We start from the raw sequence: 11,543 nt of genomic DNA, 5'->3' as shown, positions 1-11,543 counted from the left end.
TATACACAATTTAAACATGTACCAATAGGACACACAAAACAATATCGACAAAGCTCAGTCGACAGCTTGTTGTCTCGCTGGTACATTTCTGTGGAAAATATCGATTTGGAGATGACTTAAGAAAAAAACCCATCAAACCTCAGTGATATTTCTTGGTTGTGGTTGCTTTTGCTGCCTTGCTGACGCTTGAAAACAGCGTCCGAGTGAGAGCTCTTCACTCCAGTCGCCTCTCTGTGGGATGCCGTGTAGGCACGCGGGCTTCGCCGTACTCGCTCCCTCTAATTGTTGTGGCTCCTTGTCACCGGAAGAAAGTTGGCCTCGCAGTCACGTCGTTTTGTTTGTCTCAAATATTAAAAAACTATGGCTGACTCCCAAGAGGACAAGCTGTACAGAGCGGAATACGCTAAAAGCGGCCGTGCGTCGTGCAAGAAATGCAAAGAAAACATCGCCAAAGACTCACTAAGGATGGCCATCATGGTGCAGGTAAGGCAGCGACGTCTGGGGCACGTTATCCAAGGAATTAGCAAACTTATTGTCCCAGAATTTATGTTTGGAATGGCTTGTTGTGCATATATGAAAGAAACATTATGAGCTGACTTCAGAATAAGGAAATGTTTATTTTTTTAAATATTTTTTTTAGATTGGTTTCAGTTTTGCGAAGTTAGGCCCTAGTTAGCATTTACATGGCTGACATTGTCTGCAGACTCCAGCTCACAAAGAACCGCTGAGGATTTCTAAACGTATGCGTCGTGCAGATTCGTGAAAATGAGCACTGAATGTGGGCGATGGATGTTTGCCTTAAGTCTGAAACCACTGATATTATATCAGAAGGCAGTATCGGCGCCGGGGGACAAAATCACAACAGCAGCTCTGTCGATCAGTGCAAACCGCTATACCATGCGGGGGGGGGGGGGGGGGAGTAATCATCTGAGAGTCTCAGACCTGCTTATGAGGCTGCTGCTAAAAGTCTGTCTCCTTATTCACGGCTCCAGGTTTACGATTGCTTGACTTTTCCCTTTAAACTTCACTGCCCTCAGCAGCAGTCAGCAGGTTTGATCACTTAGCAGATTACATTTTTATGAATGACCACCCATCTCAGCTGCACCAGTAGAATAGCTGTGTTGTACACACAGTGAGTCTCAAAATGCTTTTGATTGATTTCAATTCAACAAACCAAAAAAATAAATAAATGAATGGAGCCACAAAATTTGAAGTTTTGCAAATTATTTTAAAAAAATCATCATAATGTACATTTTGCATGTTACCACTGCCAGTTTACTGTGTTGCCTCTACAGTTTCTTGTTGGCAGAACTTTGCTCGCGAACACTTTCTCAGAGTGCTCACCTTCCATTTTTAAATGCAAACATACAAGACTGAAATCTGTGCCCCATTTAAACAGTTAAACGTCTTGTTTTCTTTTTCTTAAATGGCGCTGAACGTCTCAGAAGTAACATGATATTGTTATAGAGAGCCTATGTCGAGTCTTTTAACGTTTGCAAGTAAATCAGCGTCTGAGCGAAAAGAACAATGATTATTTTTTCTTTACCTTAGAATGAGCGGTTTATATCCAATAGCACCACAGGTCCTTCACCGTGTTGCTTTAGAGACCAAACAAACAAACCAAAGACTTTCACGTCTTTGTGGCCACAAGTCGGGGGATTTTAATTGGTTCCAATATACATGTCGCTGTACAGATATCGCCTCCAATGCTGGACTTTTAAGACATTTTGTGATGAGCAGAACATAAAAAAGAATCAATTCAACGTTAAAAGATATTGCAAAACAATTCCTTTCATGAACCCTTCAGTTCCTTTTGACTGCAGCATTTTTCTGGTGTTTAACACTTCAGGTCTGACGCTTGCTGCAGCTTCACTGTAAACGGGCTGCACGTGCTGTGTGTTCTTTGTCCTCCAGTCACCCATGTTTGATGGGAAGGTCCCCCACTGGCACCACTTCTCCTGCTTCTGGCACCGAGCATCGGCTCAAGCCACAGCTGACATCGCCGGGTTTTCTGATCTCCGCTGGGAGGACCAGGAAAAGGTCAAAAAGGCCATTGAAAGCGGCGGCGCTGCTGGAGCAGGTTAGTGCTCCACTTTGTGGGTTTGACTTGTTGGTCTCTGTAAATTCTGTTTGTGGAAACAGCTATTTAATTAGCTGCGTGTCTTATCGGGCTACTGGAGCTGTATATGCAAACAAACTTAAGCAAACTCATTCAAAATCTTAAGTAAAGACCATAATGGCGACTGGATAAACATAATCTTATCAAACAAATGCAGAGTGGTTCAACACCACCCTTCAGCACAGAGTAGAAGCAAACGTGTTTGTTACAGTGAGTATTTTTCCACATGTTTTGTTATTGAAGGAGCGAGTTCACTTCTTTCACTTGAAAGGGAACATTGGATTTTTGTCTCGCAGGAAAAGGCGACCAGAAGAGCGCTGCTAAAGCAGAGAAGACGCTGAATGACTTTGCGGTGGAATACGCCAAGTCAAACCGCAGCACATGCAAAGGCTGCGAGCAGAAAATAGAGAAGGTTTGCATCCACTCGTGTTGTTCAGATTGAACAGTCAAGCGCGGAAGTACAATCGATTCAGATTTTTTTTTTTATCCTCTGGCCTCTCCCTCAGGATCAGATTCGTGTCTCCAAGAAAACTGTGGACCCCGAGAAGCCCCAGCTGGGTCTGATCGACCGCTGGTACCACACGGCGTGTTTCGTGAGCCGCAGGGCGGAACTGGTCTTCAAGCCTGAATACAGCGCCGCCCAGTTAAAGGGATTCAACGCGCTGCGGGCAGAAGACAAGGAGGAGCTTAAGAAGAGGCTCCCTGCTGTTAAGGCCGAAGGGTGAGACATTAAAGAAGGTTTCCAAATGTATTTTTAGAAGAACTATTTAAAAGATTCAAGCTGCTCACAGACAACCTGTTTTTATTGCTCCTAGTTAGTTAAATGTGTAGAAATCACCGTGGGGCATCTGATTAAAATGCAGACATGATGTACAGATCCAGAATATTTATTGTAGTTTGTGGAGTTCACGCTGGGTTGCACGCACAGAACGCATGGATGGCCAGCAGGAGACTACCTGATCATGTGCACAGTCCCTAGTCCTTCACAACACAACCGGTTTAGTCGGGTCTGCTGTTAGTTTCTGCACCGCTGTTGGACCTGTTTGTCGCCTCTCTGTCTCTCATTGTCCTGCAGCACAAGAAAATTGCCTTAAATGTGTCCCTGAAAGCTGTCATGGTGTATGCATATAGAAAGGGGTTGACAGCAGAGTTTGCGTGAGACAGGATGATGGCGGTTAGCAGCAGCTCGAGCGGCACCGGGCAGCGTGGACAGAGCAGCAGGAAGCAGTTAATTATGTGAAGCGGGATCCAGCAGACTGTGAAGAGAAAAACAACGAGGAACAGAGACGTGGCCATCTTCATCTCCTTGCGCACGCTGGCTGCATCCCTGGTTTGTCGCTCGGATGCGATGCGCCGCACTTGCTTCTTGACCGCGACAAAGATCCGGGCGTAGATGAGAAACATGATGAGCAGGGGCGAGAGAACGCAAGCAAAGAAGTTGAAATAGACCATGTAGGTCATGTCCACCACGGGGACAAAGAAACAGTTGCTGGCATCAGGCGGTGTCTTGTGCCAGCCCATCAGAGGCACGAGCCCAATGAGGAACGCCAGCAGCCACGTGGCGATGATCACCAGCCAGGCGTTTCGAGACGTCATCAGGACCTGGTAACGGAAAGGCATGAAGATGGCGACGTAGCGCTCCACAGCCACCGCCAGCAGGCTGAAGATGGAGCTCTGCGTGAACATGATCAAAACGCTGAGCATGAGCAGACACAAGTAGAGGTTGTGGTGCGGTAAACCGACATCGGTCAGGATGGCGCAGGGAATGGCGATCGCTCCGACACAGATGTCAGCGACTGCGAGTGACACCAGGAAATAGTTGGTGACGGTGCGCAATTTTCGGTTGAGACCCACAGCGGCGCAAACCAGTAAATTGCCCGCAGTGGAGAGAAAGGCGATGACGAGCTCGGCCGCCATGTACGGCATGTTGGGGGAAACCACCACATCAGTCGGAGGTGACGGCGAAGTTGCAGAGTTCAGCCGTTGTTGTAGGAAAGAGGAAGTCGGATGGAAGGAGTTGTTAGATTGTTGGAAAGTATGATGGTTCAGCGATGCAGTGCTGTTCTCCATTGCTGTCCTAAAGAGAGAAGCAGGATTCAAGGGAAGCTGCATGATTCAGTGTGGTGATGGAATGCACTGCAGCTGTAAATCTACTCACCGGTCGGCAGCAACAGCACGGATCTGTCAGTAAACGTATTTAAAAGTCAGCAGCAGCCATCGTAACACAGAAAATCATACACTGCTGCATGAACCAATTTGGATTTGGACAATGTTTTATACATCTCCCTTTGCGCCTGTTGATGTGAGCTGTTGTCTGATCAAGGAGGTTTGTCCTGTTTTTTGTTTGTTTTTCCCTCGACATGTAAATGGATCAGACCGGGGGATCCGGGGTGGTCATTAATGGCGTGTGTGTGGTCTCAGCGGGGTTGGATTTTTCTTGTCTGGGCAGAGTGGAAGGGTATCATCGGTGTCCTCAGGGATTGCAAAGGCATGTGCCAACTTGTGTTCGCGTGTGTCCATTTCCTGAAAGGGCCTCGTTGGGTTTCTTTAATGAATAAAGGTGTCAGATTCGGGCTTGTTTGTCCCTCACCACTCGGTGACCCTTTGAGTCTCGTGTAGGAAATTATTGTGAATGTTTTCTTCTTGTTTGTCCTCGCTGAAGTCCAAAAAAAAGTTTGAAACTAAACTTGCGCTCTCTCGCAGAAAGCGCAAATCCGATGAGGTGGATGGAGTATCTAAGAAGCAGAAAAAAGAGGAAGAGGATGAGAAGAAAAAGCTTGAGGAGCAGTTGAAGGTAGATTTATTCCATTGAGCTCGCGTTTTTGGAGGAAACCTGTGCGACGTTAGAGCGGCCATGATCTTGATTTGTTTTACTGATCCGATTTTGTGCGTTGTGACCGAATTCATCCACAGAACCAAAGCCAGCTGATTTGGGGACTCAAGGACAAGCTGAAGAAATATTGTTCAACCAACGACATGAAGGAGCTGCTGATTGCAAATGGCCAGGAGGTTCCCTCCGGAGAGTCCAATGTAAGACCACCTCAGCTCTTCTTCTGTGACTGTAAACGCGCTCGTTCCTTTGGTTGAATATGACTCAAACACGTTAAAGAGCATGTTTATGTTAGCTCTGTGATTATAAGCTGAATTAAACGAGTGTGGGCTGTTAAAGGCTTATTCACATTATATGGAAGCAATCGTATGTTGTTGTATGTTTAACCGCTTCATCCAAATGATGTCCAAGTGTTCCAGTTTTCCTGTTTGTCTAAATGCAGTGTCGTTTAAACACAGGTGGTCGACAGCCTGGCCGACGGCATGGGCTTCGGTGCTCTTGAGGCCTGCAAGGAGTGCAGTGGCCAGCTGGTGTTTAAGGGGGATGCTTATTACTGCAAAGGGGATATTTCAGCCTGGACAAAGTGTGTGTTCAAAACCACAACACCTGCTCGCAAAGACTGGGTCACCCCTAAGGTGGGTCACTTCATTCCAGTAACCCTTATTGGATCCTTTTAGAGGGCTCTTGCACATATCCCAAACTGTTCTTGGTCCACTAATTGATTAATTAACTTTTTTTCCCATGGGGTTAAAAAGATAATCATAAAAAATTGGTGTGTCACGTGTTTTCTGTGGATCTTACAGTGTGTAACCAGTTCTAGGGGCTTTGATTTTTCATTAAATTAGTCCATTTCTGTCGAAATCTCACGCCAAATTCATTTCAGGAATTCCACGAAGTACCTTTTCTGAAAAAATTCAAGTTCAAGCGGCAGGACAGGGTTTACCCCAAGGAGGCTCCCCCCCAAACCCTGAAAGCAGTCAAAGCCGAATCCCTGGCAAGTGCATCTGGTGCCCTGACTGAGCGGCTGCCAGAGACTGCACCTCCAGGTGAGATAAGCCCAAAAGTCTATTTTGATATTCTGATAACAAATATTTCAATTGCACATCCAATTTGATCCATTCTTACACGTATCCAAGTAAAATATCTATTTAAAGAAGTACACTGTTCCTCTGTTTTTGTCCTTTAGACAAACCTCTGACTGGTATGAAACTGCTGGCTGTTGGCAAGCTGACCAAGAACAAAGATGATCTCAAGGCTGCCGTGGAGGAGCTGGGTGGAAAGATAACCGGCACAGCCAACAAGGCCTCTCTGTGCCTCAGCTCGAAGAGTGAGGAACAGTTTGATTAAGCCAGAATTAAAATGTGGGCCAGTTGGGGACATTTTCTGACACATTCTTCGTCCTCATATTTTCAGAGGAGGTGGAGAAGTTGAGTAAGAAGATGGAGGAAGTAAGGGACGCTGGCGTGCGAGTGGTCTCTGAGGATTTCCTCACAGACATCAAGTCATCAGGCAAAGCTCTTCAAGAACTGGTCTCTCTGCACGCCATCTCCCCCTGGGGGGCAGAAGTTAAAGTTGAACCTCAGGCTCCGTCCGCAGCCCCCAAGTCTGGAGCACTGCCTGCCAAGAGCACCGGGAAAGTGAAGGAAGAGGAAGGTAAGGGACACATGTTGCTCTGGTCATTGGATACAGATAGTTATTCTGATACTGTGTGGCACTCATCGAATCCAAACCATTACAGGTGGGAGCAAAGCCAAGAAGATGAAACTCACAGTCAAAGGTGGAGCTGCTGTGGACCCAGACTCAGGTAGCCATCACTTCCTAAGACTGAAAGCATTACTCGTCTCCCTTTAAACTTAAGCCCTGACTTGGACGGATGCTTTCTTATTTCTGCAGGCCTGGAGAACAGTGCCCATGTCCTGGAGCAGAGTGGGAAGATGTACAGTGCCACTCTGGGTCTTGTGGATATCGTTAGAGGAACAAACTCGTACTATAAACTGCAGCTGCTGGAGGACGATGTGCAGAAACGGTAATCTTGTTTCTTTTTTTCCCCAACAGACAATGGATGTCTTCACAGGGGTGCCTGAATTAGCCGAACGTTTGAGCCATTTGTTTAGAATTTCCCCCCTGTGACTGGAACTTTATTTGTATTCATAGACTAACTCGTGTATCTCTTCTATCTTTCATACACTTGTAGGTATTGGGTGTTCAGGTCATGGGGAAGAGTGGGCACCACCATTGGAGGCAACAAGTTGGATAAATTTCATGACAAGAACTCGGCGCTGGATAATTTCCTGAGTGTTTACAAGGATAAGACAGGAAATGAGTGGAACTCCTCTAACTTCACTAAATATCCAAATAAGTTCTACCCATTAGAGATCGACTATGGACAGGTACACGCATTCCTTTGGGGGGGGGGGGGGAATGGGAAAGTGCACATCTCACACTGTGTCATATGTTTCTTTGTTGGTAGGACGAGGAGGCAGTGAGGCAGCTGACGGCTTCTGCTGGCACCAAGTCCAGGCTGGCCAAGCCTGTCCAGGAGCTGATCAAGACGATCTTTGATGTAGAGAGCATGAAGAAGGCCATGGTGGAGTTTGAGGTAAGGCATCGTTTCATTGGGGCCACAGGTGTTTTAGTCTAGTTCCTCTTTGTAGTTTGACCTTTTTCTGAGCAATAGCAACCACGTTTTCATGTCACATCTGCATAATTTTGGGGGATTTGGCGTAATTAAAAAATTTTTAAAATCCCATAATCTTTGACCATCTGTAAAACAATTTCCTTTTATTAATTATTTTAGAAATAATAAGATTAATTTAGCGAGAATGATCTTTTCTCCTTCAGATTGACCTTCAGAAGATGCCTCTTGGTAAGCTGAGTAAGAGACAAATCCAGAGTGCCTACGCTCTCCTCACAGAAGTTCAGCAGGTGGGCAGGTGTTTCTCTCTGTTGGGATTCCTCCTTATAGGTTAAAACTGACAATAAAACTTTTCCAACAAGCTGCGATCTCTACTACATGTGCTGCAGTGTAGTCTCTCCTGGAGAGACTGTGGGGCAAAGACTTTGGGCAGAAAATGTGTTTTTTCCACAGAAGTGGGATCAGATTTCTCCCCTGATCGTACGCTTTTTATAATGTTAATCATGTTTGATTATAGGCCGTGTCGGATTGCGTGCCTGAAAGTCGGATACTGGATCTCTCCAATCACTTCTACACCCTGATACCTCATGACTTCGGCATGAAGAAACCTCCGCTCCTCAACAGTCTGGATTACATTCAAGTAAGCACTTATTTTCTTACCGTGCAGCGTCCTTTCTTCAACATCTTCAAAATATCGAGATCTAAATGCGTCTCATACGTCGCCGCCTAGGCTAAAGTTCAGATGTTGGACAACCTGTTGGATATCGAAGTGGCGTACAGCTTGCTGAGAGGAGGAGCGCAGGACAACGAGAGCGATCCCATCGACATCAACTACGAGAAACTCAAAACCAGGATTGAGGTAGGGTGTCCACCTCCGTAACAAATGTTGTATCTAACATATGGTTGTCTAAAAGGTGTCTGATGTGTTTGTTATTTGGCAGGTTGTTGACAAGAGCACACAGGAGGCTGAGGTCATTCAGGAATACGTTAAGAACACCCACGCTGCTACACACAACACGTACACACTGGAAGTGCAAGAGGTGAGGCTTCATTTAGAACGACTGCTTTAAACATCCGCTTGTTTTTATTCTGTTTTTATGTTTCTGTCTGGTTGTGCTTATTCTATTAAGCCCACTTTGGATAAATCTTTATTTAGAGAGACTGATTTGTTTCCGTTCGGTCCATTTATTACCGTTCCTCACCATTTAGATCTTCAAAATTGTCCGAGAGGGAGAACATCAACGGTACCGTCCCTTCGAGGAGCTTCACAATCGGCAGTTATTGTGGCACGGCTCTCGCGCCACCAACTACGCTGGTATTCTGTCTCAGGGTCTTCGTATTGCACCTCCAGAGGCCCCAGTGGTGAGTGTTGTTCACCACCTGGTTAAGTTTGAGCTATTTGCAGTATGTAACAGTGGAATCTTCCTTAACTATTTTAGCAAACGCCCATACTTTGGAGTGTTTTTAAATGTCTTAATCCTGCATTTGCTGATTTCTTTCTTCCTTCTATCTTTAGACCGGTTACATGTTCGGCAAAGGTGTGTACTTTGCCGATATGGTGTCCAAGAGTGCAAACTATTGTCACACCTCCCAGTCGGACCCTGTAGGCTTGATACTGCTGGCAGAGGTTGCTCTTGGCAACATGTAAGTGGTTATTTTTTTACAAAATGGACGTAAACTTTCATAATGTTGTTTGGATTGCGTAAATGAATGTATCATAATTTGTGTTTTGAATGCAGGCATGAACTAAAAAAGGCTTCTCACATTACGAAATTACCAAAGGGCAAGCACAGTGTTAAAGGTGAGAAACGGAATTGCTCTCGCAGATTTTGTTGGGATCATTTTTATAAGATTTGATGAAAACCGTTTTAAATGTGAACAATGTGTTAAAAGTTGAATATTTCAGTAGTTCTGTTCCCTCGGTGTACCTGTCGCACGTTTAAACTGGTTCTTGTAAACCGTGTGATATAAGTGCTTTATTCACAGAGTGTAAACATTTGTGTTGATATATTTGAAGTATTTTGAGTTCTGTACTGCATGAATAACAGTAACATAATGCATATAGACAATGTTCTAAACACATTATTATTGTGGCTGCTATATGCAGCCCAGTTGTCTGTTTCATTTGTGGTATTTATTTATTTATTTTTTCAATCATCGCTCTTTTGTTTTTTTTCTTGCTAGGTTTGGGTAGAACCGCTCCTGATCCAGGTGCTACCGTCACTCTGAACGGGGTTCAAGTGCCTCTGGGAAAAGGAGCCCACACCAACATCGATGACACAAGTCTACTGTACAACGAGTATCCTTTATTATTTCTCTCCTCATTTATGAATATGCTAATAATGTTATGCTTAACGTTTTTAACATGATTGACTTATTATACTGCTCTTCTTGATTTCACAATTAGATTATTGACACCGAAAAGACGGCCGAGCCTATTTGGTCCCAAGTGAATGGCTGTTTTTTTTAAATTAATTTTTAACTGGATGAAAGGAACTATTTGGACATCCTTTTAATGATTTAATCCAAAAGTGCCTTTGAAATGCTCATTTAGGCTGGTGTTATGTGTGATGTTTAGTAGTGATCTGAATCATCCTAACCACATTACTTACTAAAAGGACCGTTGGTATGAGCAAATCTCTAACCTTGGATCACATATTTTCACTGCATTAGTCATACTGTGTTTTCCTTAACCGCTGCTCCCCCAGATACATCGTGTACGATGTCGCACAGATAAACATGAAATATCTCTTGAAGATCAAGTTTAACTACCAAACATCCCTGTGGTGAAAACAGCTGCATCCGAGCCCTGTACAGAAGAAAGAAGAAGACCGTTGTTGCCTCCAAATGGCTGCGCTTCATTCTCTGCAACGAAAGATGGGAACAGGGGTGATGCTCTACTGCGCTTTACAGCGGTCATTTGAAATGTTTCGTCACTTTACTGCTTTGTCATCAGGTTCGCTGGCAGACAGACTTTATTAGTGAAACCCGATTCCTCATCGTTCTTTAATAAATCTATAGTTGATAGGACAAAGTACTACAAGTTTAGGAGTCTTGAGTTGTGAGCAGCCAACCTGCAGACATACACATACCACTGTTTATATCTTATTAGGGTTCGTCCGTGAAATAGCCACTAAGATGCACGTTTTTTTTTTTTTTTTAGATTGATAGTTATGAAGATACTGTACAAGGTTTGACATGTATATATTTGTTTTGTTGTTACTGTCTCGAGCCGTTTTCTTCCTCACTGAAAGTTTGCAAAGCGTTCTTTCAAGAAAAAAGAACCTGCCATGCTATGCTATCTTTTTCTTAGTCTTTTTTTCTTGAGTACCTCAAACACAATAAAACAAGGGGCATCCTGAAATATTTGTGTCCTTTTGATTTCTTGCTCTACGTGTCGGGTTGACTTAAAAGGTTTTGCAGATTTGCATAACAAGTTTTCCAAATTACATTTCTAACTATTGGCTTTTTATTCTTTCACCTTGTTAGGGACGACTAAGGTTCTTATAAGTGCTCCAGGGCTCTGCTTGGGTCCTAAATTGGATCTTTTGAGTTGTATAGTTATTATAAACTCTCTGTCTGTGTTAACACAACAGGACTAATCTTTTTTTTTTTTTTTTTTTGTATTTCACATTTATTATTATGTACTAGTTAGGTGCCAAGCAAGTTAAAATGAATGGAAAATGCCTGAATGAAGCATAGTAGTTCTTGCATCAAAAACAAGGAACTGGCTTGAACAAAGGACAAACTAAGGTGCGATGTACCACCTTTGACCCATCATATTTTGTGACCTGAGTTGGGTTGTCAGAAACTGCAAATATCTTTAAATATCAAAATGCGTTTATTTTTATAGCCGTTTCCAGATTTGTAAATTAAGACCAAACTGGCAGAAGTATTGTTCTTGAATAAACATTTGTTATAATAGCTGACATGACCTTTTATAAAGTCTGATTATTATA

General features: G+C 43.9%; 2 protein-coding genes across 2 annotated transcripts; one reads left to right on the top strand and one right to left on the bottom strand.

Moving 5' to 3' along the window:
* Positions 1–252: 252 nt before the first annotated feature.
* Positions 253–10,948, top strand: parp1 (poly (ADP-ribose) polymerase 1). The gene is made up of 23 exons (XM_075459224.1): positions 253–483; positions 1,915–2,080; positions 2,416–2,531; positions 2,626–2,840; positions 4,823–4,913; positions 5,033–5,149; positions 5,408–5,584; positions 5,833–5,995; positions 6,136–6,276; positions 6,363–6,602; positions 6,688–6,753; positions 6,843–6,975; positions 7,144–7,339; positions 7,420–7,548; positions 7,791–7,874; positions 8,102–8,224; positions 8,315–8,443; positions 8,526–8,624; positions 8,794–8,946; positions 9,101–9,228; positions 9,324–9,385; positions 9,769–9,883; positions 10,293–10,948. The coding sequence occupies exons 1-23, from the start codon at positions 361–363 to the stop codon at positions 10,372–10,374; spliced, it is 3,048 nt and encodes a 1,015-aa protein (XP_075315339.1). The 5' UTR covers positions 253–360; the 3' UTR covers positions 10,375–10,948.
* adorb1a (adenosine receptor B1a) lies at positions 3,119–4,189 on the bottom strand. The gene has a single exon (XM_075459770.1). It carries the CDS (start codon positions 4,187–4,189, stop codon positions 3,119–3,121), a length of 1,071 nt encoding a protein of 356 aa, XP_075315885.1.
* Positions 10,949–11,543: the final 595 nt, after the last annotated feature.

The sequence above is a fragment of the Odontesthes bonariensis genome, chromosome 24 (genome assembly GCF_027942865.1).
Source record: "Odontesthes bonariensis isolate fOdoBon6 chromosome 24, fOdoBon6.hap1, whole genome shotgun sequence".
Classification (NCBI taxonomy): domain Eukaryota; kingdom Metazoa; phylum Chordata; class Actinopteri; order Atheriniformes; family Atherinopsidae; genus Odontesthes; species Odontesthes bonariensis.
This window is presented reverse-complemented; position numbering and strand designations above follow the sequence as displayed.